Source organism: Artibeus jamaicensis, unplaced genomic scaffold (genome assembly GCF_021234435.1).
Source record: "Artibeus jamaicensis isolate MK-2021 breed Jamaican fruit bat unplaced genomic scaffold, CSHL_Jam_final scaffold_1964, whole genome shotgun sequence".
Classification (NCBI taxonomy): Eukaryota; Metazoa; Chordata; class Mammalia; order Chiroptera; family Phyllostomidae; genus Artibeus; species Artibeus jamaicensis.
Window position 1 is genome coordinate 18,835,110 of NW_026522030.1, and position 27,992 is coordinate 18,863,101.

Sequence of the window (27,992 nt, forward strand, 5' to 3'; positions counted from 1 at the left end):
TGAAGCTTACATGGATACAGGGTCAGAAAATGAAATAACCTCTCCTATGTGCACCTTGAATACACTCAGAGCTCCCTAAAGGACCGGGGCCTGTCTTAACTGGCAATAAATCTAGGGATAATTTTTATTGGAGGCCTACAGAGCCTATTTCCTTTTATGACTTCTAATTTAATAACTTCTCTAGAATAAATGAGGATCTGGGCTGTTATTTTAAAGAATTCTTCCCACTCTCCTAATCTTTAACATAACCTTGCATTTGTGGGCACTGTTTACCGTTACATTGTTACTTTACATCATTAATGTCGTTACTGTTCTCTGAGCATTTTTCTCTACATTGTGTATCGCTAGGTTTTCTAGCAAAGACAATGGCCATAAGGAGTCTGGGTGATACAGAACCAATTTCAGCCTAAATATTACGATGAGCAATAGTAGGAACAAATAAATGTACATGAACTAAAAGGCTTATGGGTATCATGTAACCTCCTATCAAATTTGATGATTTCATAATGAAATGTCTTGGCTGAGAACAGTGATGTTCATTAGCTAATCAAAGTTTCCCACAAACCTGTAGGAAGATCTGCTGAAGCCTCTCTATACAGTTCTTATACCACGGAGTTAACACGCTGGTCCCGTCAGTCTCACATCGTACTAAGTGCTCGGTCAAGATCATGATAAACCGCTGGAAAGGGGGTGCAAAGTTGGAAAAGTGTTAAGAGTGAATTCTTCAGAAACAGTCCCACTCTGACCAGAGGTATTGTCTGTTCCACTCTGTCTTTGCGGCGGGCAGCTCCCATGAGGGATACGCACTGTGTGAAGACCTTTACTGTCTAGGTGACTTAGCTGGGACTTAATCAGAAATGTTAACGGGAATCTACGCACAAAAATGTTCACCAGGAAGGAAAACCATCGCCCAAATGACCAACAACTGGGAAGAGTTAAATGAGAGAGGGACTTAATGTCAACGTCCCCGTCGTCAGAGTGGAGAAACGCTCATCGTGCAGGAAAGCCCTGTAAACAGCACAGGACCTGGAGGTACACACGGTTCCCTCCAGGTACTGGGCTTCCACTCCCTTAGTAAGTTTTTGTACTTTTTAACTTCTACAAATTTGTACATAGTACTTTTTAGGACTAAAAACATTTTTAAAGTAAATATATTATCTCCTTTTACGTAATGATCAAAGTCCCCAGCCAAGATACCTGAAATATGACGAGGAAGAGGTTCTTCTGCTCACTCTGAGCCGACTCCACTTTCTCCTGCAGTCTTTCTATTTGCTCCTCCAGGGCCCCGTCCTTCCTGTCACTGCTCCTGTCGTCGTCGTCGCTTCTCTTCAGAATGCAAAGGAACGAAAGGAAAATACCATCTGAAATGTTAGTGGATTAAATCCCATCAAGTAAGGGGAAACATTTTGTCTGTTCAAATACTATTCGAAGATTTGTATGCTATAGGGAAAGCACTGCACCCCCAACCACACACACACACGTGTCCTGGGGCCAGAGAAACTGAGTGGCACTTGTCTTGGGTAATGGCAGTGTGTTTGCCATGAAGCAGAAGTGAGTGATGCCTTTTACGAAACAGCCCAGTCGGGGAGGTTATTTGTGTGCTGTTTTCCCTCTAGTCCAAATGCGAACAGCTCTGAGCTCCCCGGAAGGTGCAGTGCAGTCCCGTTACCTGCACGGCGTGTTCTCTGAGGTGGCTGTGAACCCCACTCCTTGGGGAAATAGAGGGTTCGGTTCCTGGGGAGCCTCCTGTCACATTTTCATCAACTGATCGAGATATAACCTTGTTTATGTGTTTCTTCTGTTTAAAGAACTCCTGTATATACAGTATTTCTTTATACTAAAACTAGCCAAGGATCTAACATTTCCTGACCCTTAGTAACAAATTTCTTTGGCTTTCAGCCTCACAAGAATGCTGTCCACTACAATTTTTGTATAAATCAGCCATCATCTCCTAAACCCATAACTGCTACTTTCCCATAGCTTTTATCACACACTACAGATGCTACTTTAGTGCTTGATGTCTCCATCTACAGATTGGCAAATTTCCTCTTCCTCTTTCTGGGTGGATAGTGTTGATTCATCAATACTGAACTCACAACCAACAGCACTGTCATTCGTGCCTGGACGAGGTGTGTCTCGCACACGTATTTTCCAGTCAGGCACACCCAGGCCTCGCTGTGCTCAGGAACACTAGACAGCCTCTGGGTCCTGTGCGTGGGGGCCACTTTAAACAGTGAAACCACACACAAACCAAAAAACAAAAACAGCACAAATGACGTGGCACTGAACATCCTGGAAAGAACAGTGTCTTAAATAGCAGAACTGCAACAAGAAAGGCAGAGCGCCTGTTCGCACTCAGCTGGAACAAGCCACCTGAGCAACTCAAAATTCCTGCTGCTCTGTGTATGTCTGCCAACGACCAGGAAAGCACCGTATTGATTTTGAGGTTACAAATAAATTTAATGAGTAGGTGAGTTTGTAAAAATAGAACCTACAGACAATGAGGACAGTGTATTCTTATAACTGCTGCTCTGTTCAACAAAGTAGATGACTGATGAAAAAACCAGCAGTGCTTTCCAATCGTTTGTCCCTGTCTGACCATTTGAGCAGTAACGGAGAGGCAGCTTCCTTATCTTTCATCCTCTAATGGGCCACACGGAGAAACTGGGCAGGCCTTCATGTTGCTCAAGAGCCACAGGCTGCCCGTGCTTGTAATGATTCAGAGACGGCTGCAGGTGACATGGAGTCCCCCTCAGCAGACCGGGTAAGACTCCGCTGGCAAAGACGGGCTGATGCGCTCCACAGGCCTCTGTGAAGGTTACCAGTCCCCTTCCAGCTCACCCTGAAGAAGTGAGGCCGTTTGTTTAGGGTCGTTTTTGTTAAGGCAGAAGGAAAGTCATGACTGTACAGATCAGGGAAGAGGCCCAGAGATTACACGACTTCCCCAGTGTCACACAGACAGCAAGGGGCAGAGCCAGAACCTGACTCCAGGTGTGTTACACCCCGAAGTCCTTCCAGCAAGACAGGTAGGCACTGCCTGACCTAGAAAGCCCTTCCTTTCTAGAAGACAGCCCACTGCTAAAGCCCCACCTCTGCCAGCATCCACTCCTCAAACAAAACCCTCGGAACCTGCTCACTCTGTTTTTACCGAATCCTGCTTTTGTCCCTGACACTCCGCCTGTTATGGGATCTGCCTACATTCTAGACAACCAGGCCCACGTTCGTCTTTCCTGACACCAGACTACGCAAAGTCCTGGAGTACCACCGACCAACACTGTTCTGCAACGAGGGAAGTGTCTCGGAAATCCACGCTGCCTGGCACAACAGACGCCACGTACATGTGACTGTCGAGCACTGGAAGTGTGGTTACTGTGACTAAGGAACTACATTTACATTGTGTTTAATTTTAATTAAAGCTACATGTGGTTAGCAGTTACCACACTGGACACCACATACCCACAGAGAACGGAGTGGCACGAGGGGAAGTTTCTGGAGCTTGACGGACCTGGGTCTGTCACTTACAAGCCATGTAATCTTGAGCAAGTTATGTAACATTCTCTGAGCCTCAATTTACATATTATCCGGTGGGGACAACACCATTCACCTTGCAGTAATTTGGGTCTCTGAGAGTGTGTTTACATATACACACACATACGTGTATGTCTATATAGAGACTAGAAGCACTTGAAGCGGCTACAGGCTCAAGTAAGTCATTGAACTTACTTTCTTCATCTACTCTGGTAAGTATGTATAACACTGGAAAATACTGTCATGGAGAGAACCAGGACTATTATGCTAAGTCACAGAACACAGCCAGCTCACTGCTTCCCCTGCAAATGGCAAAATACTAAACTTCTCCTCAATAGGAGAAGTAGTCTGTAAACCTGGGAACAACTGTCTCCCTCCTCCCACAGTTTGGGTGAAGTAATAACACCGACAGTGTTCTCCCTCTTCCCCTCTTGCAGCAGAAACTTGGAGAAATAAACCTGGCTGGTGTGGCTCAGTGGACTGAGTGCTGGCCTGCGAACCAAAGCATCGTTGGCTCGTTCCCAGTCAGAGCACATGCCTGGGATGCAGACCAGGTCCCTGGTGAAGGACCCCCAAGAGGCAAACACACACTGATGTTTCTCTCCCCCCACTCTTGTTCCCTTCCCTCTCTCTCTAAAAAATAAGATCTTAAAAAAAAGAGGAAAGAAAGGAACTTGGAGAAACACCAGAGTTCTGCCTCACTCTTCCCAGCTGGGAATGACACATGTGAAGCTGACCCGGAGACGGTGAACCTTGGGGAAGGAGGGCTGTGGCTCCTGGGCAGGTTCACGATGCGGAGCAGAGAGCAACAACCCGCACGCTCTTCCTCTCCCTCCACTCCCACGAGCAGCTCCACATAATCTGGCCTCAGCGAAAAAGTTCCCATCATGGTAATAAACTGAATACTCTCAAGAGTTTCTGATATACCTTTTTTGACCTTCTATTAAATCTAAACAAGACTCACCCGTTTGTGCTGCCTTGCGAGCTTTTCTTTAGCTTCTTCCAGCTCTTTCTGGATCTTCAGAACGTGTTTGTTCATCTTACGAATTGTGGAGTGCAAAATTTCCCAAACAAACAACCTTAAAGAAAAATGGTATTTGGTTACTGTATGTTAAACTATGGTTACAGAAAATAAAGACTTCTCACCCTGGCTGGTATAGCTCAGTGGATTGAGAGCAGGCTGCGAACCAAGTCCCCAGTGGGGGGCATGAGAGAGGCAAACACACATTGATGTTTCTCTCCCTTTCTTTCTCCTTGATTTCCCCTCTCTCTGAAAATAAATAAATAAAATCTTTTTAAAAATAAAAAAAAAAGAAAATCAAGATCTCTCAACTTTTATAAGCTACTCATTCTTAAGGTCTAACACCCTTCCATTCTTCAGACAGAACTAGTCACGCAGCTCCGTCAACACGTGGGCACCTGTGTCTACCCGTTAAGGGCACAGTCAACTCAGCTGAGCTTCCTGAAGGCAACAGAGGTCCCTGTCATTCTCTACCAGACACATATTGAAGGGATGAGTACAAATTCACTGAAATGAAATGGCAAAGCAGAGGAAACATTAAGAACAAAATTACGTGTTCTCTCTAAACACTACGTGTTGGAATTTTCTCAAAATGGAACCCTAGTTTGAGGCTAACTTTACTTTTAACAAGCACAGAATCAATCAATTCTCTCGGAACATTTAAGAAACTATTAGTTGACAACAGCTAGAAACTAACTGGGTTTTTAAGAATGAGATAAACATTTATATGTCTGTTATCAGCAAATTACTAAAGTACCAGGATCACCTCGTACGCTTTAACATGTTTGTTGCGTAAGTGGTTTATATTTTTAAGTGGCTTCTTAACTGCTTTTCTGTCTATAAAGTAGGTCTCCTAACGCCAAGACACAGCATAAAAGAGTGTGTCCTACAAACTTTCACTTGGATGACAGTTTAAGTGGAAGACAGTAGAACAACTTGTCTGTAATAAAACTCCAAGTTCCGAGTGTTGGCAGACAGGGTGAGGGAGCAGAGTGCTGTGACCTTGGAAGGGGCGGTCAGTGGAGACTCTGCGGAGTTAGAACGGCTGAGCCTGGCGCTAGAGAACACGGAACTCCTGAGCAACGCGCCCATGTAAGAACGCACGTGTCTGAATTCTGTACTTAGTTGTGTGACTCTGGACAAGCTACTTAAGCACTCTGCCATATCTTTCTACTTTGTGAAATATAGAGGACAATGTAACCCCCTCTACAGTGGTCTTATGAATACATGAGCTGCAAATGTCAATCACTCAGGATAATGGTTAACAAATATTTGGGTGGCCAGTTTCCTGAGAGTTTGCAAATCTGAGAATGTCTTTCTGTTGCTTCATTTGTGAATGCCAACTTAGATGGTATGATAACCTTAGAGCACACCCTTTCACTCTAAGAACTCGGTTTATTTCAGACCAGTGAGTGTCCTCTGCTAGTAGCAGACACAAAGACGAGGATAAAGGTTGTGGTAGATTTTTGTCTTTGCAAGTGATTTTCCTGGGTTTCTGTTTTGTGTCAACTCCTGCTGCCCCATCTTGTTCAGTTATAAAGACTGGGACTCAAGTTCATGAATAAGAACAGAGCCTAGTGAAAAGTCTCTTTCCCGTAAGAGGAATGGGTCTAGAGTGAATCTTCTGCATTAAATCTAGGATTTTTATGATTGAGGTGAGACCTCCCTTCCTCATAGATGTCTGGGTGCCCACCAGGCTTCCCTCAATCTCTCCAAGGACGTGTCCTTACTCTACTGTGAGTCTGGTTTCTCCCAGTTCCTGGTATGCACTCCAGGTCCCTCTCGGAGCTGGAGCTCTTTTCTAAGTCCCCTTCACACAGCCTGATCTCCTGTCCTAATGGTCTGGGTCCTTGCCAGCATTTCTACTTGACTGGTGGAGTCCTGATTCAACTTACATGTGTGTCGCCAAGAGATGCTGCAACCTGACTCTTTCCAGGTGTCTTTGTTAAGTCCAATCCTGCCAGACTGGACTATCAGTATATATTCATATCAGTCTAGTTGGGATCAAAATTTGGAGCTCATGTATAAAACACCACATGAAAACCAATCCTCAGAGAATATGAACTTTGTAAGATAATCCACATTACCTGGTAAAGTCACGAGACAGTTCTGAAGAGAAGATCCAATTTGCTACTGCCGCACAGTCGACAATCTGAGTACGAATCATCTTATCTACTAGTACAGCAATCATCTACAACGGGGAAAGAATTTCGAGGGTAAATCACACCTGGACGGAGCCCTAACAACCCTACTGCTACAAAGCTAAAATATGGGGGCTGTGAAATGCATTTCCAGTGGCTATGGAACAATGGATTTGACCATTAGGCTTGAAGACTTACTCTGCCCTCTGCTTGGCTCTGGCACCTACTGTAAGAATGCTGTAACACTGCTAAAGACTGAACAGCAACACTCTGAATGGTAACACAATCTTTAAAAAAATGTAAATAGCACCTAAAAAAATACATAATTTCCACTGAATCCTAAAATTAAAAAATATAAGTGTTTTATCATAAAAAGTCTTAATATATATTCTGTAACTTATTTAAATGCCTCTTATAATGCATGGTATGAAAACAATATATCGAGACTGAGAAATCTGGGGTGTGTATACAGAAAATGGATAGACTACATAACTATTTCCTACCCAATTAGTAGAATCTTTAAGCAACAAGCACTCTTACTATTTAAAATGTGTTAAGATATCATAGTCCCAAACCAAATAACAATACTTGCCCTTAATTCCACAGCATTAAAAAAAGCACAGATTTTAAAGCCATTCTGTAGATAAACCGGACATTTTACAAATGAAAACAATGGTAACAATAGCCTTATTTTTATACCCGCACAATCAGAGCCGCAACACATCTCGTGAAACAGTTTCTACCTGTGGGTGGTTCCTCCAGACCTCAAACATGACTCTCAGAACGTGCAACTTTCCTTCATCGCTTTCAGCCAGGGTTTTGAAGACTTCGTGAAACCTTTGATAGTGGGAGGGAAAAATGCCACATAAAGACTGATTCATTAATCATTTTAATGTTTCAAAGCCTTTTCAGTATTACTCAATTTACAGTGCAATATGTCAATGCCAAATAACCAAATGTCAACCATTAAGGATAAAAGAGGCATGCCCGAGAATTTAGTCTGTATGGAATTTGCCACACAATCTTAGCCCGGGACTCCAGGTTACTGTGTATCTAAGGACAGGTGAGAGCTACGGAACCATCTGCAAACACAGGGGGTGTCTCCCGCGTGACTCACCTTCTGTGGAAACCCTGCAGGTAAACTAGAGACTTAGAAGTTGAGATGGGGAGCGAAGCCCCAGTCTGTGCTTGACGGGAGGAGTATCTGTATGTTTTCGCTGCTTTTGGGATGACGAGTTAGAAAGCCCTGTCTTTAGATGCCAACCTTTGGGTGGCTCCCCAAAATATAGTCAGTTCTCATTTCTACTTAACTGCCTTTAGAAAGAGGCCTAGACAAGGCGGGAGCTTCTTCACCTTATATGTGACTACCCTGTGGACCTAAGTTTTTCATGTAGACTAAATCCCTCTGAAGGTCTACATGAACAAATACACATCCTGTGTGTACACGCAAACTACACATGGAGACTGACAGAAGCCGCAGGACCAGGATTTAGCAACCACGCCAAAGCCCACGGTACCCAGCTGTACCATAACACTGTTATTAAGATCTTCCTTCGTATTCAGTAACTTCAGGGAAAAACGACTATACTGTTGGCATCAAGCAGAGTTCTAAAACCTAAAGGGTGTGTCCTTGCCACACTTACTTTGCGAGAGCGCTGAAGGAGTGGCTGAACGATTTGGCTGCCAAGTGTAGCAGAGTCTGCACAAAGACCTCTATTTTCAGTGGATTGAAACTGAACCCTTCATCTGAAACACATCCCACAGGAAGACGGTTAGGAAGACAGAACTATAGCAGTCCCCGACCCCTCACCTGGAATGCTGAGCAGACAGCATGCTCACAAACGAATACTGAGTTAGACATTCGCGCAACATCTTTGAATACTAAAAGGCGGCTGATTTCAAATAATATACAAAACTAAGCATAATCTTAATTCTTCACTTTTGGGGTGTTTCTCTAATTTTTCTACATGTCCTATTTCTTTTACGAATACCACACAGGCTTCCTTGTTCATACCCCTCTTATGGTGGCAACATAAATATGTAATACGAAAAATACCGTAAACCCCAAACACTCAAGTCTGTGTCCTAAGATGTCTGACAATGTGTAAACATCAAACCACCATTTTGACTTAGGCTTTCTAATTACATCTCCTCTAAAATCATGTGTCTTAGAAAAGCCCAATAAACAAAATCCCAGTAACAAAAAACCTACACGATTAATGTTTTATTTTGACTAAGCCCTCTTTCTGTCCACACGTCCTTAGGCATAGATCTAACTAAACTAAGACTCCTCATCTGCCCCCTGGGCCCACAGCGCGTGCAGTTACCGCAGTTTTCAATGCGTTTGATGGGTGAAAAAACACGACCCTCTCATCGCCTGTCTTATCCGTTTACTGATTCAAGTAAACTCATAAATCATTTTGTCAATTTCCCCGCTCTCGTCCCCCCAAAAACAAAGAATTTTTGTTGGAATTACATGGTATATACTCAGTGTTAAACATTATTGTCATAATAGGTTAATTTGGAAAAAACACCCAACTTTATAAATACAACATGAATTCCTGTTGGCATACCTCTCTCAAGTGAAAGTGGGAATGCTTAAAAATCTTTGGACTGTAACCGTATATTTTACTTAGTATTTATTTTAATACTTAATGCAAGCTATTTCATAAGGATGTTGGGATCTCTTTTTATATAACGGAGGAAACACCTGGACTCTAGGAGCAGGTGAGAGGCTGGTCGGGACAAAAGAACTCACTGCCTCACCTGAGGGCATCCAATGAGATTTAAGAGGAGCTCACGTTGCCAGAGGTACATTTATGCTCTAATCTGGTCTCTACGAAGTTCCACTTGAGCCCTTTCATTTCCTTACCGTCATCGTCATCCTGGTTAGGGTTTGGTACGTCTTTCAGAATGCTGAAGATCTCATCGTTGGTTGCTTTGCTTTTAAAGGCAACAGCTAAACAGAGGGCGACCGAATGTCCAGGAAGAGAATCTAAGCACAGAATGGGGGAGGGTGGGAGGGTAGATCAGGTTTTCAGACGATTCTTGCAAATAAATAACTGAGAGACTTCAAAAAACTATCTTCTTTCAAAACAGACTGCTCTATCCCAAGATCAATATTTAATCTGTACAGAGATCATTGCATGTCCAAGTTTCACTGAATAGGTAAATGGCTTTTCATCTGAAATAAGACATAATTCTCACTTCATTACTTCCTTAAGAACATTTAGCTAACTGGCATTTACAGAATAAGGGGTGCTGACCTTCCGCAGGGGTGGAGAACGGAAGTGTGAATATAGTTAAATTGTCCTGACAGTCCTCACATCCCTAGGTTTTTTAGGCTGAAAAGCTGAGAATCAATGTCATTTCTCTTTCATTTTTGCCAATTTCCCTTTCTTCTCCTTTTCTGAGACATTGGAAACTAAGCCTGAGTTTGAACACCGGGAAGGCTGCCAACTTGAGACAGTTTTTTTGCTTTTCTCTTTTTGAGATCATACATAAAAAGACAAATGCTCATGTGCCGTGACTCCATGTGTTTGCTGTCAGTATCTGCTGAGTCCTCATTGATAGAATCTGTGCTAATATATACTGTAAGGCATCACCAGAACAATCTACTTTTAATGTAAGGTAGACAAAGATGACAATTAAAGAGGCAATTCTGACACAGAACATCAGTTACTGAGCACTTGGGATGAATAGTCAATTACAACAGTACTCTGTGCTTCTCCTTGAAAGTGGTAGAGAAAATAAGTGACCAAAAACCCCTACAAAAAACCCTGCCACTGAGGAGTCTAAATTCGAGCTGGGGAAACCAGAGAGCAACACACAACTGACTTGCCAAAGGTTAAAAAATATTCTGCCATGGAGGCTGGGCTAGGTCTAGAAAGAGAGTAAGGACTGGAGACAGAAAAGGCTTTCCAACCTGGGGTAATGGCACCAATGCAAAACTGAGAATGGGAGGAAGGAAAAAGAAAAAGAAGGAAGCGGGCCCGGCTGGAGTAGAGGTCCGTGTGGGAAGACCGACAGCCAACAAGCAGGAACCACGGTCGGGGTGCCTTGAGTGCTATGGGGCAGTAAGGAAGGTCAGTGTTTAACAGAAGTCTGAGCCTCTTGATACCAAGGACTGTATCTCACGATTCTGAGCCGATACAAGGCAGAACCCGAAACTTGCCCTTAGCGGTGCCGCAGCAAGCTTTGCCCTTTCAGGAAAGCACAGTGGCTAAAGGTGTGGCTGCTCAGACAGTACGCCCGGATTTGAACCTGGCCTCCACCACTCAGAAGCAACCTCACTCTGGCTTTACCCCTTTGAAGCCATGTCCTCATTGTAAAGTTGGTATAGTAAACATCCCGATTTCTCAAGAGTTGCTTTATGGGTTTAGTGACATAATACCATATGAAATATACTTAGTGACAGGATCGACTGAGTTTATTTCAAGGAAAACAGGCAAAGTGTGAGGTATAAATGGAGAACCAGGAATGTGGTGAGAAGGAAAGGGAGAAGAGCGAGTTTCAACACACAGAGAACCTGCACAACATGAGACAGAAGGCTCAGGGAGGAGCTGTGTTTAGTGCCATCTGAAAGCCTGACTGGAAAAACTCCACACCAAACTCTCCACCAGTGACCACTAATGTACGCCTTACCTTCATCACATGTAAAGCACCAAAGGGCGTATCACTAGCACAGTGCCCCCCCGTTGATATATAGTACCCACTTCACTGGTCAAAATACAGTCTGGGCACACCTGTGTCCCACTCCTGCACTGGTATCAGATGACAATCTCCACCACCACGACAAACACATTTCCATTTTAGTAAATTCTGGCTATAAACGCATCTTGCTATGCTTAGCAGCATATTTAGTATGTCATGAATATACCATAGTAAACCAACATTAAAAGAAAAAATGACAAGTCTGTAGTAACTACGTATATCACGATGAATCTTCAAAATGATGACAGGGCACATAAGACAATAGTGGCCAGTCACAGGTCACCTTTCAAACAGACAGAATATGAACCCAAGAAAGAGCTCACTTTTTCCTCCTTAAATAACTGATAGCAGAGGACACTTGCACTGATACTTTGTAAAGACAGAGGGATTCGTTTTGTTACTTACTGCTACTTTCATCTCCATACTTGTAAATGCAGGTGGGGTTTGCAGGACACAGAGCTGAGAAGGTAGGAGGAACAATATCTAATATCCGCTGATGGTAAGACAACCTACAATACAAATAAGAGCCTCAGAAAAGGTGGTTCATCAGTTCCATTCCTTGATAACATCCAACTTACCCAGAAAGCCACAGTCTCCAACACTCTCACAGTGGAAGGGCAACTCACAAAAGAAGGAATAATGGAAAGAGAGAAACATCACTAAGAAATCATCATAGTGGTGGCAGGTAAAAGGAGTTGCCAGTGGAGGTTGATGAACAGGATGAGTGTAACCTCTGAACACCTCCTACAAAGTAATTAGTTACAAAGGGAAAAATGGTGGGTTTAGGTGGAGAAGCCTGGCAGACACTGACGTGACCAGGTGGTCCAGGTTACACTCTCCAGTGGTAGGACTCTTGTGCCCCTCGACATGCTGCGCTAAGAGGAGCAGCAATAATGTAGGATTTGAATCTGGTCATGAGGACACAACAAGGTGACCCGAGAAAGCCAGGCCTAAGTTCTTTTAAACTGATAAGGATGTGAAAAATAGAGTAACTGTTCCAGACCGAGGAATTTGGAGATGAAGACATCTGAACGCTACCATGTTCCCAGGCTGGGTTCTGAACCAGAAAGAAAAAAGGCGCTGTCAGGCTGGTGGGCAAGCTTCAGCCGCCTCCGTGGATCACAGGCAGGTGGTATTCTGGTACCCAGGCCGACTTCCCAATAGAGGGCTGGGTGCTGGTTGTAAGACAGCGTCTTTGGTTTGGGGGAATAGACAATGGACTTAATAAAGGTGACGAGATGATGTTACCTGCCACTCAGTTCCAAAGGGTTCAGAAAAAGACCAACGAAAAGACCAATGAGTGTGTACATGCAGAGAGGGGAAAGGAGTAAGAAAGAGAACAAATGTAAAATGTTAATGAGGGAACCTCTGCACTATTCCGTCAACTTTCATGAAATCTGAAATTATTTCAAAGTATATTTGACAAAAAAAGTTCTTTGGCTTAAATTCGCACAGAGTCCAGATGTCATGGTTACCTAAAATTTTTTTCAGACTAAATCTTGATTAAAAACTAACAGGGAAGGGAAGGAGGTACTTGAATTTTTAAAATATTCTGGACCTATACCACAAATTCAAAGAAGAGAAACCCTCCCACAGAAATGAGAAGACCTTAAGATAGTAAGAAAAAACAAAGAACTTACCGCATACATTTTTCTAGAACTTCTCTTACGAACTTTGGTTTGGGACTTTCATGATCTTGAGTAAGACAATCTGACCTAATGAGGAAACAGTTTTATTAAATTCTTACACAGACTCTAACTTGTACTTAGTTACAGAGTTTCCTTCTACCTAAATTATTTATGTATATAAATATTAAAAATAAATGTTTAGACCATGAAGACTATTTTTGTTATAGGTTTAAATATTAATAGTATTTTAAAATTACGGTAGACTAAAGAAAGGGAAGCTAGAGCATGACACCACTTACCAATCTTCCCAGCTCCAGCGGAACTGGAAGTTACTTAGATGATGGGAAAACCAATTAATAAACCTACGCAGAGAAGTGGGAGGAAGGAACAGAGATCTCCATGAATGGTCACATTTACACCAGGAACTCACGTAATCCTCCAGACAAAGAAAACCCTACTTCAGAGTTAAATGACAGCCTATATCCCTGCCTACAGCTGTTCCCTCTGCCACGTGTCTGTCCCTCTGCAAACGCTGTGACTCATCTTCTACCCCAACAAATAACGCTCCCTACCTTACTCCTAACAGCGCTACCCTTTCTAAGTGAGTAATAGACTTGAGTGCCTGTTTCGTGCCAGGAACCTTATATGCGTTCATATAATTTAGTATCTTCTGAGGACTGTATTACTTTTCCTATTAATTGACAATGAAACAGGCAAAATAAGATTAAATGGCAGATAAAACATTTCATAAATGGCAGAACCAAAGTATTATCACCATACATTTTTTACACCACAAACAACAAAATACACCATTGAAGCCCCTCCTCCCCCCAAATTACATCTGATCTAGCAAGATGAACGCATCCGATCAGCGCAGCATCTAATCAGCACAGCAAACTGTACCACGCTGTGGAATCTGTAAGAGCCCAGGAAATATTGCTGAATGAATGGCATAGCTGGGCTGCCAACACAACGAGGAGTTTCATTAATCAGACTGGGAAAACCAATCAGAAGACACGTTCTTAAAACACACCCCGCATATATCTATAATTTCAGTGACTGAAATGAATCAACATAGTAAGTCAATGACACAAAATAGCTGTTACAGATAATTTTCCGATATGGAACTTGAATAATGAACATACAAAACCATGGAAATGGGAAAAATATCCAATACCTGCCCTGATCTTCTTTGGGAAACTGATAAGAAATAAGTACCAGTTAATAAAGGTGACACACAGGTTTCACCCAAAAGACAGTGGGCAGCAATCACCACAGGTCTAATACCCCAATGTGGTCTTTTGGGGTATAAACAGCCTTGAAGCTGGAATTGTGTAGAAGCTTAATTTAGAAGCAGAGACGATGTCTAAACAAACAAACATATGTTCATACATAATAAATATACAGTATTAGCCTCTACCTCTACATAGAGGTTAGCAGAAAGCCTGTTTTAAAAGCTTACATACCCAATTACAGTGGGAAAAGTGTAATTGTACCAAAGCGCCAAACAAGAAAACAATGAATGAAACAAAACCTCAGCACAGGCACCATTTCATGCTGAAAATCAGACTAGAAAGTGTAATGTGACATTACAAGTATGAGCTTTATTTAAAAATAATTTTCCTCATTCAAAGAATGAGAATGAGAATGAGAATTCTTTTGGACAAGCAGGAAGAAAAATCAACTGGGACATTCTTAAAAAGGCAGACCCAGTTCTGCTACACGGCGCGGGGCGCGGGGGCAGCGAGACTGGGCAGAAGGAAGGCGGCCACGGTACCTGTCCACGCACGTGGTGCTCATCGTGTCCAAGCGCATGTACAGCATCTCTGTCGCCTGCGCAAGCTGTGAGTTCGAGGCTAAGGAAAACTATTCTCCACCCTCCTTCAAAATAAGTTGTGACAGAAAAAATAAATAACATTTCCTAGAAGTCTGTAAAGCAACTCACAATGTTGAACGTCTTTTCATGTAATTGACCTTTTAAAAAATAGCTTCGAGGTATCAACATACAATGAACCTGACGTGTACACTCCCGTGAAATCAAGGTAATGAACGTTTGCTTCGCCTCCAAAATCTCCCCATGCTCCCCTGTGGTCCCTTCTCCCCACCCCCAGCCCATGTCCCCAAGCACATATTGGCTTGCTGCCACGAGATTACTTCGCATTTTCTAGAATTTTGGGTATAAATACAATGTATAGTAAGAATTATTTGTTTGGCGTTTTCAGTCAGCATGATTTTTAAAAATTCACTCACGTTATTACTGACATCAAAAACTTGTCCCTTTTTATTGCAGAGTAGTAATACATTGTATAGGTATAAGAAAATTTGTTAGTCCACCCATGTATTGATATTTGTTTTTCCAGTTTCGGTTATTACAAATAAAGTTTCTATGAATATTTATTTCTAAGTCTTTATAGGGATGTGAGCTTCCATTTCTCTTAATACCTAACAGTTGAACCTAACAGTTGAACGGCAGGATTGTATAGTACATGTCTAACTTTAAAAGGAATGTCCCTTGCTCTAGGGGATGTATCAGTGAAAATATTGCTGTGTGGAATATCTGAGATCTTCCTACCTATGTTACTCTCTAGGACTTTTATGGTGTCACGACTTATATTAAGTCCTTTATCCACCTTGAATTTATTTTTGTGTATGGTATAAGCTGGTGATTGAGTTTCATTTTTTGCATGTAGCTGTCCAGCTCTCCCAACACCATTTGCAGAAGAGGCTATTTTAACGTATTTGCCCATGATATCTTGGACAAGGGTTTGATCTCCAAAATACATAAAGAACTCATATAACTCCATTCCAAGAAGATAAACAACCCAATTAAAAAATGGACAAAAGACCTAAACAGATACTTCTCCAAGGAGGATGTACAGAGAGAGCCCAGAAACATATGAAAGGATGCTCAGCATCACTAGCCATCAGAGAGATGCAAATTAAAACCACGATGAGACACCACTTCACAGAGGTCAGAATGTCTATCATAAAGAAATCAACAAACAAGTGTTGGATAGGATGTGGAAAAAAGGGAACCCTAGTGCACTGTTGGTGGGAATGCAGACTGGTACAGCCACTGTGGAAAATAGTATGGAATTTCCTCAGAAAACTGAAAATGAAACTGCCTTTTGACCTGGCAATTCCACTACTGGGATTATATCCTAAGAACCCTGAAACACCAAAAGAACCTATGCACCAATGTTCATAGCAGCACAATTTATAACAGCCAAGTGCTAGAAGAAACCTAAGTGCCCATCAGTAAATGAATGGATCGAAAAACTATGGTATATCTACATAATGGAATACTACACAGCACAAAGAAAGAAGGAGCTCCTAACCCTTTGCAACAACATGGATAGAACTGGAGAGAATTATGCTAAGTGAAATAAACCAGGCGGTGAAAGACAAATACCATATGATCTCATCTTTAAGTAGAACCTAATCGACAAAAGAAATAAGCAAGCAAAATATAACCAGAGACATTGAAATTAAGAACAATCTGACAGTAACCAGAGGGAAGGTGGGAGGGGATAATGGTGGGAAAGGGGTAAAGGGTTTCAGAAACAACTATAAAGGACACATGGACAAAACCAAGGAGGGTTGGAATCAGGGGAGAGAGGTGGGGCTGGCTGCGGTGGGTGGGGGTAGTGGGGATAAATGCAGACAACTGTACTGGAACAACAATTAAATACATACATACATACATACATACAAGAAATATCAAACTACTTTCATGAAGTGACTTAAACCCACAAGCACAAATATTTAATAATCTTTTAAAGCTAGGTCAACGAGAGTAAGTTGAAAAAAAAACAAAGGAAAAGATGACTTCTGGCCAAGATGGAGGCATGGGACGACACACTGTGCCTCCTTGGACAACCAAAAGGACAACAATTTTAAAACAAAAAACAACCAGATCTGACAGGAAATTGAACTGTATGGAAGTCGGACAACCAAGGAGTTAAAGAAGAAACATTCATCCAGACTGGTAGGAGGGGCGGAGTCTGGCAGCAGGGCAGAGAGGACTCACAGGCAAGGAGGCGGCTGGAGGACCAGGGCAGTCCCAAATTCGGGGGCAGATAAACCAGGCGAAACAAGGGGAAGCAGGACAGACTGCACAACCCAGGGCCCGAACGCAGGGACATGAAGCCTCAAACCACTGACTAAAAACACCAGTGGGGGTTGAGACGACAGCAGGAGAAACTCCCAGACTCACAGGAGAGTTCGTTGGAGAGACCCACAGGGTCCTGGAATGTACACAAAACCACCCACAAGGGAATCTGCCCCAGAAGGGCCCAATTTGCTTGTGGGAAGCAGGGGAAGTGACTGAAAACCTGCAGAGAGTGGAGGAAGTGCCATTGTTCCCCCTCAGACTCCTCACCCACAGTGTCACAACCCAGCCACTGGGTTGCCCTGCCCTGGTGAACACCTAAGGCTCTGCCCCTCAATACGTATGTAACAGGCATGTCAAAATAAAAAAAAATGGCCCAAAATAAAAGAACAGATCAAAGCTCTAGAAAAAATACAACTAAGTGATGAAGAGACAGCCAACCTATCAAAAGCAGAGTTCAAAGCACTGGTGATCAGGATGCTCACAGAACTGGTTGAATTTGGTCACAAATCAGATGAAAAAATGAAGGCTACACTAAGGGAAATAAAGAAAAATGTATATGGAACCAATAGTGATGGGAAGGAAACTGGTACTCAAATCAATGGAGTGGACCAGAAGGAAGAAAGAAATATCCAATCAGAAAAGAATGAAGAAACAAAAATTCAAAAAAAATGAGGAGAGGCTTAGGAACCTCCAGCACATCTTTAAATGTTCCAATATCTGAATTATAGGGGTACCAGAAGGAAAAGAGGAAGAGCAACAAGTGGAAAAGTTATCTGAACAAATAATAAAGGAGAACTTCCTCAATCTGCAAAGGAAATAGACTTCCAGGAAGTCCAGGAAGCTCAGAGAGTCCCAAAGAAGTTGGACCCAAGGAGGAACATACCAAGGCACATCATCATTAGATTACCCAAGATTAAAGATAAGGAGAGAATCTTAAAAATAGCAAGACAAAATGAGAGAGTTACCTACAAAGGAGTGCCCATCAGACTGTCAGCTAATTTCTCAAAAGAGACCTTACAGGCAAGAAGGGACTGGAAAGAAGTATTCCAAGTCACGAAAGGCAACAGCCTACATCCAAGATTGCTCTATCCAGCAAAGCTTTCATTTAGAATGGAAGGGCAGATAAAGTGCTTCTCAGACAAGGTCAAGTTCAAGGAGTTGATCATCACCAAACCCTTATTATATGAAATGTTAAAAACATTTATCTACGAAAAAGAAGATAAAAAACATGTACAGTAAAATTACAGCAAACTCACAGTGATTAACAACCACACCAAAAAAACCAAAAAACAAAAACAAACTAAGCAAACAACTAGAACAGGAACAAAACCACAGAAATGGAAACCACATGGATGGTTATCAACAGGGGAGTGGGAAGGGGAGAGAGAGGGGGAAAGGTACAGAGAATAAGTAGCATAGATGGTAGGTAGAAAATAGACAGGAAGGAGGGTCAGAATAGTATGAGAAATGGAGAAGCCAAAGAATTTATACGTACGACACATGGACATGAACTAAAGGGGGGAATGCAGGTGGGAGGGGGTATGCAAAGTGGAGGGGAATGAAGGGGGAAAATGGGACAACTGTAATAGCATAATCAATAAAATATATTTAAACAAAAGAAAAAGCAAAGGAAAGGATACAACTTGGGGTAGAGAGCCGGGCTGCAGTTTGCACAGTTCGATGAGCAGCGTTGTGTACATCACTTCGATGTGAGGTGGGGCTGGAAGCTGGAACAGCTCTGCGAAGATCACCTACAAAGAACCGGCAGTCAGAACCCAGGCCCATCTATGCACGACCATCAGAAAGACCTCAGCGTTCTAAATGTAGCCTCTAAGTCCATGACATTTACAACAAAAGAATAACTACTTTTCAATCTTTAAAATTATGCTCTTTAAAACATGAAGATCTAAAATTTAATACTGTAATAAAAATTTCTTCTTCCTATAACTCCATCAAATAAGAATATGCAAACAATAATGTCTATCTGATACTCCCAGAGAACCATGCAATTAAACTGCAACTCAGGAGTTGATTTACTGAAGCACTCACAGATGCATCCATTTCGCTCTCATCAGTTAAGCAGTATAAACACTTACGGGACTCTGAGGATGCAAACAGAAGACCTGAGTCAAGTCATTCCACTCTGCCACTTAGAACTGATGCCCAGAAACCATTTGGATAATCTAGGACTTCTCTGTCATGCCTCTTGTTCAGAAACTTGTTTCCTCCCTCCCTCTGTAATATGTGCATCGCCTACCTAAAGTTCTAAAGTCTGATCTGCATTCCTTCCTCTGAATCCCATCTCCCATGCTTCCACACTTCATTCTGATGACTTCCTACATATTTTGCACATTTAAAGACATGACTTATATTTTGCACTTCAACTGACATGCAGTGAGTCAAATTCAGAGCCTAAGCTTACTCTCAAATTTTGCAAAACCTGGACAGATGCAGTACACTTTTAAGAAAGCACACATGTGCAGTATAAATAAACAAGTGAATCTTAAATATTACATCATAACAATGCTCATAAGTATTTAAACTTAAAGGAATATGTAATCAACAGTTTGACCCATGGGCAAACTGTGTATACACACACACACACACACACACACACACATACATACATATATACAGGGCTATATATAGCCCTGAAACACTCTTTCAGGGCATAAATCTCACAAGGTGTTCAAATGTACTGCTAATATCATCCTTCTGTATGACTTCATATGGAGTCAAAAGCCTCCATATTCACTCTTCCTACTTCCAAAGCAACTGGCTTTTTTGATTTCTGAGAATAAAGATTCACACTTAATCCTACCTTGTGATACAGGAAATAATGTACTAGTCAGGTGTAACTACTACTAAGAAGCTGGATAAACATAGTTAAAAATAGATTATCTACCTAAAATAACACAATATTTTAAAGTATTTAAGTCATTTATACATCTGTTATGTGGACAATGTATCGACAGAGCTAGAGGTAACTTACATTATCCATGATAACTATCCATGAATGAAGACATACTATATAAATAATTTATAGGCAACTCAAAATTCCATTTGGCTAATGGTTTCAACCTCCTCTTTTCTCTGTCCTAACATGGCTAACAGAGCACCAAAACAGACAGCAATTTCCTCACTCCTCTGTTAACTTTCAGTACCTGACAAGCAGCAAGAAAAGACAATAAGCCGAGAGTAGATTGCACTTGAAGTCAACAGAAAGATTCTGAAACTCAGAAAAAGCTCCAGGTGGAATGCATACCTCAACTATGTGGTAGTTCAAGGGGATCTTGTTCTTTCCTGGGTAGCTCACCAGCTGTGCAGCACTGTAAAAAGTATAAGTTCAATAAGTATACAAAGATACATGAACAATCAAACAAGTAGTTTCAAAAGCAGTGTGTTTAGATACAAGGAAAGGGAATCTTTTCTGAAATGTTCTAGATTTCAGTTACTTCACTACAGCATAAATTATTTTGCCGACCACAAGGAAACTCTTTAAAGCATTCAAAACTCTTTGAAAGATCAGAAGGAGTTTAATAACAATTAAGGAGGCAAATTAAATTTACTAACTTAAGAAGTTTTAATAGGGTAGACCACTTCCAAAAGACACTATTCCTTTCCACCTTACAACATAAACCAAAATTTCCAAGGCTAAAGAAACTATTGTTTGTCCACAGCATATTACAAATGTCCACACAAAAGAGGCTGGCATCATATGCATTATTATAAAGCACTATATAGCACTGAGAAAAGTACTATTTTGAGAAAGCAAAGCATACTGGTATTCACAAGACAGGGTGTCAGGAAGTGAGATTTTTTTACCCTCTTAATGTACAATTTGCTCTTATCAAAATTGCTACCTTTTCTCCACTCTGAAAGTAACAAGAAAAGAATCTTACCAAGTCTTTCTTTCCTTCCAGTGGGACTTAATGATGCAGTGAAGATTCTCTTCTATTACAAATCTTTCCACTGAATGACTCCCTGGCATTACAGGACCCTGTAAAGAAAACCAAGGCATATGCTACAAACCTAGAAAAAAGACTTCCTTTCATTTATTCAACAAATATTTGAGAGCTCATTATATTCCATGCTATAACGGGTGGGTGTGTGTGTGTGTGTGTGTGTGAAGGTTTGGAAGGGGGAAGGCTCTGTACTTGGCGAGCTTCGCTGCCCCGCCCCTCTGGGCCGGCAGGATCAAGGTGCGGCCACGGTGTTTCTCCTCCACCTGACACCGCCCTCTCACAGCCACCTCGAGTCTTGTTAGGAACAAAATCATTCTGTCTATCAGCAGCCCTACACAGTTTGATTTGCTTTTTAAACTTCAAGGATGAATTATTTCCACAATAAAATGGAGGGAAAATTTAAATTGAATATAGACATTAAAAAATCATGTATGAATTGTAAGATACCCACATTATATTATTTTAAAAAGGTTAAAAAATATTACCTACATACTGTTTAGTCTTTTAAAAAAGTATATGCATAGCAAACAGGCTCAAAGAGTTTATCTTCATTTACTTATTATTTACTGTTATACTCTTAATGGTGACTTTTACTTTAATCTTCTCCATAATATCTAATTCTTCAAAATAAACATTTTTTTCAGAGACCTCTTCATTTTGAGGGGAATAAATATTCCGTATTTTGTGCTTTTCTGGCAAAGCAAGATGGGTACATTATAGGGGCAGCACCAGTTAACTGTGCACAGTACAGGTGAGGTGAGGTTTGAGGTCCATTCTAGTTCCCTGCACAAACAAACAAACACCTCATCACAAAGAGTCTAACAGTCTTAAATGTAAATTAGACTTTCAATTAGAGAAACCTAATTAAACCATTATATAATGTTGGCTAAAGTGTGTATTACATACATATATATACACACATATATATACACATATTATATATATATATACTACATATATGTAGCAAAGTGCATTACAAATTGATTAATTCCATATACATAATTACCTGATAAATTTTTTTACTGAGATAGATTACACACATACCAAATTTTCACTGGCCATTAGCAATTTATGGCAGGACAGAAAAGAGAAGATAAGAGAAAGAAAAATCAAATTTGACTTCTGATGGTAATACTGGTTCTTAAGCCAATAGTTTTCAACTGGGGACAATTCTGCCCACGAGAGAGTATCAGGTAATAGCCGGAGACGTTTTTGGTTGTACAACTGATATTTAGCTTCTAAATGGTACCAGCAATTACAGGGTAGAGGCCAGAGATGCCGATGCCACTAAGGACAATTCACAGGACAGCCCCCCACAACCAAGAATTATAAGGCCCAAATGTCAATTGAGCTGAGCCCAAGAAACTGATCTATACTGACTGGGATGCACTAAGCCAGCGAATTCCAAACTTTTTCACCGCATAGCACACAAATTGATTACTAAAAATCTACAGCCCACCAAAAATTGTATTTTTGCCAATCTGACCAAAAAGACAGGTATGATTTAGATTCGGTCACATCAGATGGCCATTATTGGGTGTCTGTTGCCATTTTTCTACTTGACAATGAAAGGAAAACAGGTCAGTGCTCCCGACTAAACAGCCAGACACTGCATGTCTAAAACACTTTGACACACCAGCGTGCACCGGTTGAAAATTGCGCACTAAGCCACAGGCATGCTACCTCGTGAGTTTCTAGTCCGAACAAACCCAGCAATCACTGGGCTTGCTGCTGGGCTATTCCAGTTAAGTCAGCCATTCAAATGCAGAGGTATAAAGTAATTAAAGCGAAGTTGCAGTGTACATTTTTTAAAATATTTATTTATCTTTTAGAGAGAGGGGAAAGGAGGGAGAAGGAGAGGGAGAGAAACGCTGATGTGAGAAACATCGAATGGTTCTCTCTCTCACCTGCCCCAACTGGGAACAGAACCCAAGTATGTGCCCTGACTGGGAATCGACCGGCAACCTTTCACTTTGCGGGACGATGCCCAACGAGCTGAGTGACACTGGTCTGGTCAGGGCACAATGTACATTTTTACTTGTTAATAAAATGTCAATATCAAAATTACACACTTTATGAATCACTAAAGTATAATGGCTGCCAACAACTTCACATCATAGTAAGAATAAAGACATTTTAAAACTATAAAGTCAGCTTATACTCATCTTTGGGGTTTTTAAGTTAAAAATACTTTCTTTTAAAAAAATTATTATAGTACAGGAAATGGAGTAACCAAAGAATTTACACACCATCACCTTACATGACCCCTGGACATGAACAATGGTGGGCGGGGGGTGTGGGTGGAGGGGAGAAAAAAGGGAAAAATCACGACAACTGTAATAGTATAATCGATAAAAAATAGAGAATAAAAAATAATTACATAATATGAATAGGACAAGCTGTAAGGGTTAGAGAGATGGGTAATCTCTAACACTGGGTATTTTTCTTGAAAAATAGCATTATTAAGAATAGCTGAAGTTATTGAGCATTCATCATGTATTCTGTTCTGTGCATTTTGTTTACTAATATATAACACAATCCTTTTACGACTTTATGAGACACTATTATTATTCCATCAGGAAGCTAAGGTAGAGGTAAATTACTCACCCTCAATCACAAAGCTAAGCTCTGACTAAACCAGGGTTAAAACCCGAAACAACCTGGCTCTTGAACCTACTCTCTTCAACTGCACAGAGACTGTGCTGTCTCTTAATCTATATACACATGCTAGGTATAATTTCTTGCATAATGAGGTAATGCCATTCAATTACACTGTTAACTTTTTTGCCACTGACCCTCTTAGGTAATAAACAACTTAAAATTACAAGGTATCGGGGGCATAATCCAAACCAGATCCAACCCCAAGAACAATGCAATCCAGGCCCTCTGACGGGAACTTTTGCTGGTCACGTACCTCGGGATCGTCTGTGTAATCAAACATTCTGAAGATGACCCTTGGCATTGGGTACACTGAGTCCTCGGTGTGAGGAGGAGGTGTGAAAGGAGGCAAATTGTGCTGGAGAGCTTCACACAGGATGCTGTCAAAGGCAAGATAAGGTCTTAGGATGTGCCGCTCCTGCCAGCGATCCTTTTTCAATTTCTGAATCTGGGCCCACAGGCAATCTAAATACTAAAGACATCAAGTTTTAATAATTAATATATATTTGGAGGCTAAAAGAAATAACATGTTGAGTAGACAAAACCCATAATCACTACTTCTGAAATACAGGGTACAAAAGTAAGCTAACTTGCAATTAAACACAGTACAAAGGCATGGTGCTAATGCCTTTATAAAGTCTGTCTGTCTGAGGCTATCACCTGTTACATATTTCAAACTGCACATTTAAGTAAAAATATATGCCAAATCTATGACATCTGAAATCCCCAGAACAGGGAATGTTTCATTACATTCTAGCATTTATATTAAAGATCCACTATGTGCCTAGGACTATGAGAAGGCCAGCCCCTGAACGAAAAGCGGAACCTAGCTAAGGTACACCAATGGAATGACTTGGACACGTCACAGAGAAGAGAATGTATTCAAGGACTGACTGTGCCTGTATCACAAGAGACTGGAATCAATTTACCTCTTCTTGTGGGTGTGGCTTCTCAGCAGTCCATACTTGTAACATGGGCACATGAGTCTTTTGACGTCTTCTGAAGATAAAAATAAAAATCTACAATTTAGGTTTTTAAAAACATGAAAGACGTTCAGTTGTTTTCTTAATAAAATGCAAACTAAAGCAGTGAAATACATTTTTATCTATCAATTTGGCAGATTATCAGAAATCTGATAATGTACTGTTTTACCAAAATGTAGGCAAACATGCAGTTTCAAACACTAATATAATCTCTTGGGAAGATGTGGGAGAGCATGTCTTTCCAAAGTAACTCAGACTAAATCTATCAAAGTTAAAATTAAGACACTTCAACCAGAAATGCCATTTCTAAGAATTCATACCCTCCGCGGATATATTTTCACATGAACACAAAGACATTTGTACAAGAATATTTGCTGAGACACAGTTTATAATGGCAAGAGAAATAAATACTTCCAACTAGAAAGAAATTAGTTAAAGCAATGACGGTACATTAAAAGAGTAGAATACTATACAACTGTTTAAAAGAATGAAGTAGAGCTTATGTGTTTATGCAACAAATCCAAGTCACACGAAGGCGGGGAAGGCAAGCAAAGAGCAGTGTGCGCAGTGAACTGCTGTGTGTGAAAACGGGGAAGGATGCACACCAGCATGCAAGTGTTAGTGTATTCCACACTTTTGTTTTTTTCATACATTTTTGTTTTTATTCCTTCGCAAAATCTACATTATTTTTTTTAAAAACCAACACAACTTTTCAAAACTATAAGAACATTTTAAATATTGAACTTTTAAAGGTCATTTAACATTAAAAAAGCAGATTTCTATTTTAGACTTCTTTTAGCTTTACTTGTAACAAAGTAGCTATTAACAATACCCAAAGAAATATCTATGAATAGAAAGAAAATGAAACATAACAGAATTATTCTCAAAAATTAAAGAAAACAAAGCCATTACTTAGTTACTGGGTAACTAAGCGTAAGTTTACTAATAAGACCCACTATTAGTATTAAAGGTTAAAGAACACTGTTTCAAAGGACTTGGTTTAGGATTAACCCGTGTGAAATAAATATGTTGTATGTTCTCCGCTTGTGGCATAAATTAGTAACACAGATGTCCAAATCTCTAAAGTACTGTGACTCAGTAGGTCTGGGGGTGGGATCAGAGCACAGTTAGTACCAAAGATGATTCTTATGCGCACTGATATTCGGAGCCACTGTGTTAAGATGTTTTATGCCTTTGCAAGAGGCACAAAAGCAGCCTAGCAGCAGCTACATTACCAACCCCTCTGCATGTACAAACCAAGTGAGCAACACACTTGATGGCTCTGAGGTCTCCTAAGTCACAGCAGCAGGGGAACGAGGTTACCTAGAGAGAGCGTCAGGGAACTCTACAGCTCGTTTTAGAGAAATGCAATTCAAATGGTATTACTGAAACAGACAGAACATAATACTTATGGCATCAGGAAGCCATCCTTGACCTAACAACAATGAGAACTAGGAGCTGTGCCCTTACTTGAGATAGCTTTCAGTGTTGGCAAAGATGCGGTCCATCTCCGCATCCTTCTTCTCATACAACTCCTTTCCAACCCAGGGCAAAGACGACAAAAACGCATACACGTACCAATCCCGTCGCACCTAAAGGATTTTTAGAAGGTAAGTTTAATATGTACTAGTTCATCTTCTTTCATATTGTATGCATACTTATTCTTGAATTAAATTCTGTTGAAGCTATTTAACAGGGTTTAAGACACTTAGTTTATTCAAAGCATTTCTAGGTATTTTAATTTTAATCTTACGGGACAGAATCATTTAACATTCAGATGTCATGAAAACCCACCAGTATACCAACTGACTTAACTTTTAGATATTAAAAATTTATAGCCTGATAATCTGCTATTATTTTTTATAAAGACTTTATTTATTTACTTATTTTTAGGGAGAGGGGAAGGGAGGAAGAAAGAGAAACATCAGTGTGCAAGAGATACATCAATTGGTTGCCTCTTGCATGCCCAGACCTGGGGACTTGGCCCTCGACCCAGGCATGTGCCAGGACTGGGAACTGACCCGGCGACTTTTCAATTTGCAGGCCGGCACTCAATCCACTGAGCCGCACCAGCCAGGGCTATCTTTTGTTTTTTAATAATAAGGGTTACCAGTGAAAAATTCCTGGTACTATATGGACATGATTCAGCATACGGAGCTTTCTTACCTGAGGCACATCCTCTTCCTGAGTGACACTTACAAAATTTTCAAACATAGCAACCATTGACGGGGCTGCAATGACGTGACAATTCACAAGATCAGATAAAAAACGAACCTGTTGGGGAAAACAGTTCTGTTAAGCTGAAATGTCCCCTAAAATAATAACCAAACAATCCTGTAAGGGTGAAACCACAAACGCGAAAAACTGGGGCCCAAGGCTAAACCTAGCCTGCTGCCTATGTTTTTTTTTGCGTAGCCTGCGAACTAAGAATAATTTTTCCATATTTAAATGCTTGAAAAAAACCCAAAAGAATGCTCTATGACTTATATAAGGTCCACAGAATTAAACTCCAGCCACAACCATTTGTTTGTGTGTCGTCCATGGCTGTCTCTGGGCTGCGGTGGCGGAGCTGAGCAGCTGTCGCCGAGACCTGATGAAGCACAGGAATCTGAGCTTTCCGGGCCCCCACTGCACACTGCACTGAGAGCCGGGACCGTGACGGCCTGGCTACTTCAACCGACAATCGTTTTTTCTATTTCGCTACTGCTGCAAAAAGCAAGACATTTGTGTAAAGAATCATATACTGCAGGGAGATGAACTGGGAAAAAGAAACCACTGGACCTGGTAATGAACTCTGTGGTGCCTTTAATTGAAACTATTCCTAATGAGAGCAGTTTCAAAAGAGCAGCTTGATAGCTTGATGTGGTGAGCAGGGAACCATGTATCAGAGAAGAACAGGTGCGCTCTCCTCCCCCCTCAAAACACACCCACTCTTTTCTTCCCCCACAGGCACACACACCTCTCCTAAACTCTGAGGGTCTCCCAAGACTTGCAACCAGGGGAACAATGGGCAGTGGCAGCTCATCAGGGCCACGCCCCAAACCTGTCTCTGGGCCGACACCAGCCCTGCCCAGGCTTTCTCTTATTGCTGCTTCTAAACTCTTCCTTGCTTCCGCCCCCAGCTTTAATAAACGTACTCTCAAAATAAAAAGAAGTAAATAAAAATAGACATTATTTGGTTGTAGTTCACTTCCCTCTGTCCCTGTCTGAATACACCAAAACAAAAAAATGAACAAACAAG

General features: G+C 41.2%; 1 protein-coding gene across 4 annotated transcripts in view; it reads right to left on the reverse strand.

Annotated features, from left to right (window-relative positions):
* The window catches only part of NCBP1 (nuclear cap binding protein subunit 1), a 41,025-nt gene that overhangs the window by 3,873 nt on the left and 9,160 nt on the right, over nucleotides 1–27,992 (reverse strand). For 3 of the 4 annotated variants that reach the window (XM_053656381.1, XM_037140771.2, XM_037140772.2), the window contains 18 exons: nucleotides 26,918–27,025; nucleotides 26,222–26,343; nucleotides 24,698–24,767; nucleotides 24,025–24,240; nucleotides 21,048–21,145; nucleotides 20,411–20,474; nucleotides 18,786–18,896; nucleotides 14,809–14,873; nucleotides 13,331–13,393; nucleotides 13,044–13,118; nucleotides 11,809–11,912; nucleotides 9,563–9,685; nucleotides 8,334–8,436; nucleotides 7,434–7,527; nucleotides 6,637–6,740; nucleotides 4,493–4,607; nucleotides 1,198–1,326; nucleotides 566–679 (listed from right to left, as the gene is read on the reverse strand). In XM_053656381.1, the coding sequence (XP_053512356.1) occupies nucleotides 566–679; nucleotides 1,198–1,326; nucleotides 4,493–4,607; nucleotides 6,637–6,740; nucleotides 7,434–7,527; nucleotides 8,334–8,436; nucleotides 9,563–9,685; nucleotides 11,809–11,912; nucleotides 13,044–13,118; nucleotides 13,331–13,393; nucleotides 14,809–14,873; nucleotides 18,786–18,896; nucleotides 20,411–20,474; nucleotides 21,048–21,145; nucleotides 24,025–24,240; nucleotides 24,698–24,767; nucleotides 26,222–26,343; nucleotides 26,918–27,025 (1,878 nt within the window). Of the gene's footprint in view, nucleotides 1–565; nucleotides 680–1,197; nucleotides 1,327–4,492; nucleotides 4,608–6,636; nucleotides 6,741–7,433; nucleotides 7,528–8,333; nucleotides 8,437–9,562; nucleotides 9,686–11,808; nucleotides 11,913–13,043; nucleotides 13,119–13,330; nucleotides 13,394–14,808; nucleotides 14,874–18,785; nucleotides 18,897–20,410; nucleotides 20,475–21,047; nucleotides 21,146–24,024; nucleotides 24,241–24,697; nucleotides 24,768–26,221; nucleotides 26,344–26,917; nucleotides 27,026–27,992 lie in introns of those variants that run through there. The other variant, XM_037140773.2, reaches the window with a different exon arrangement.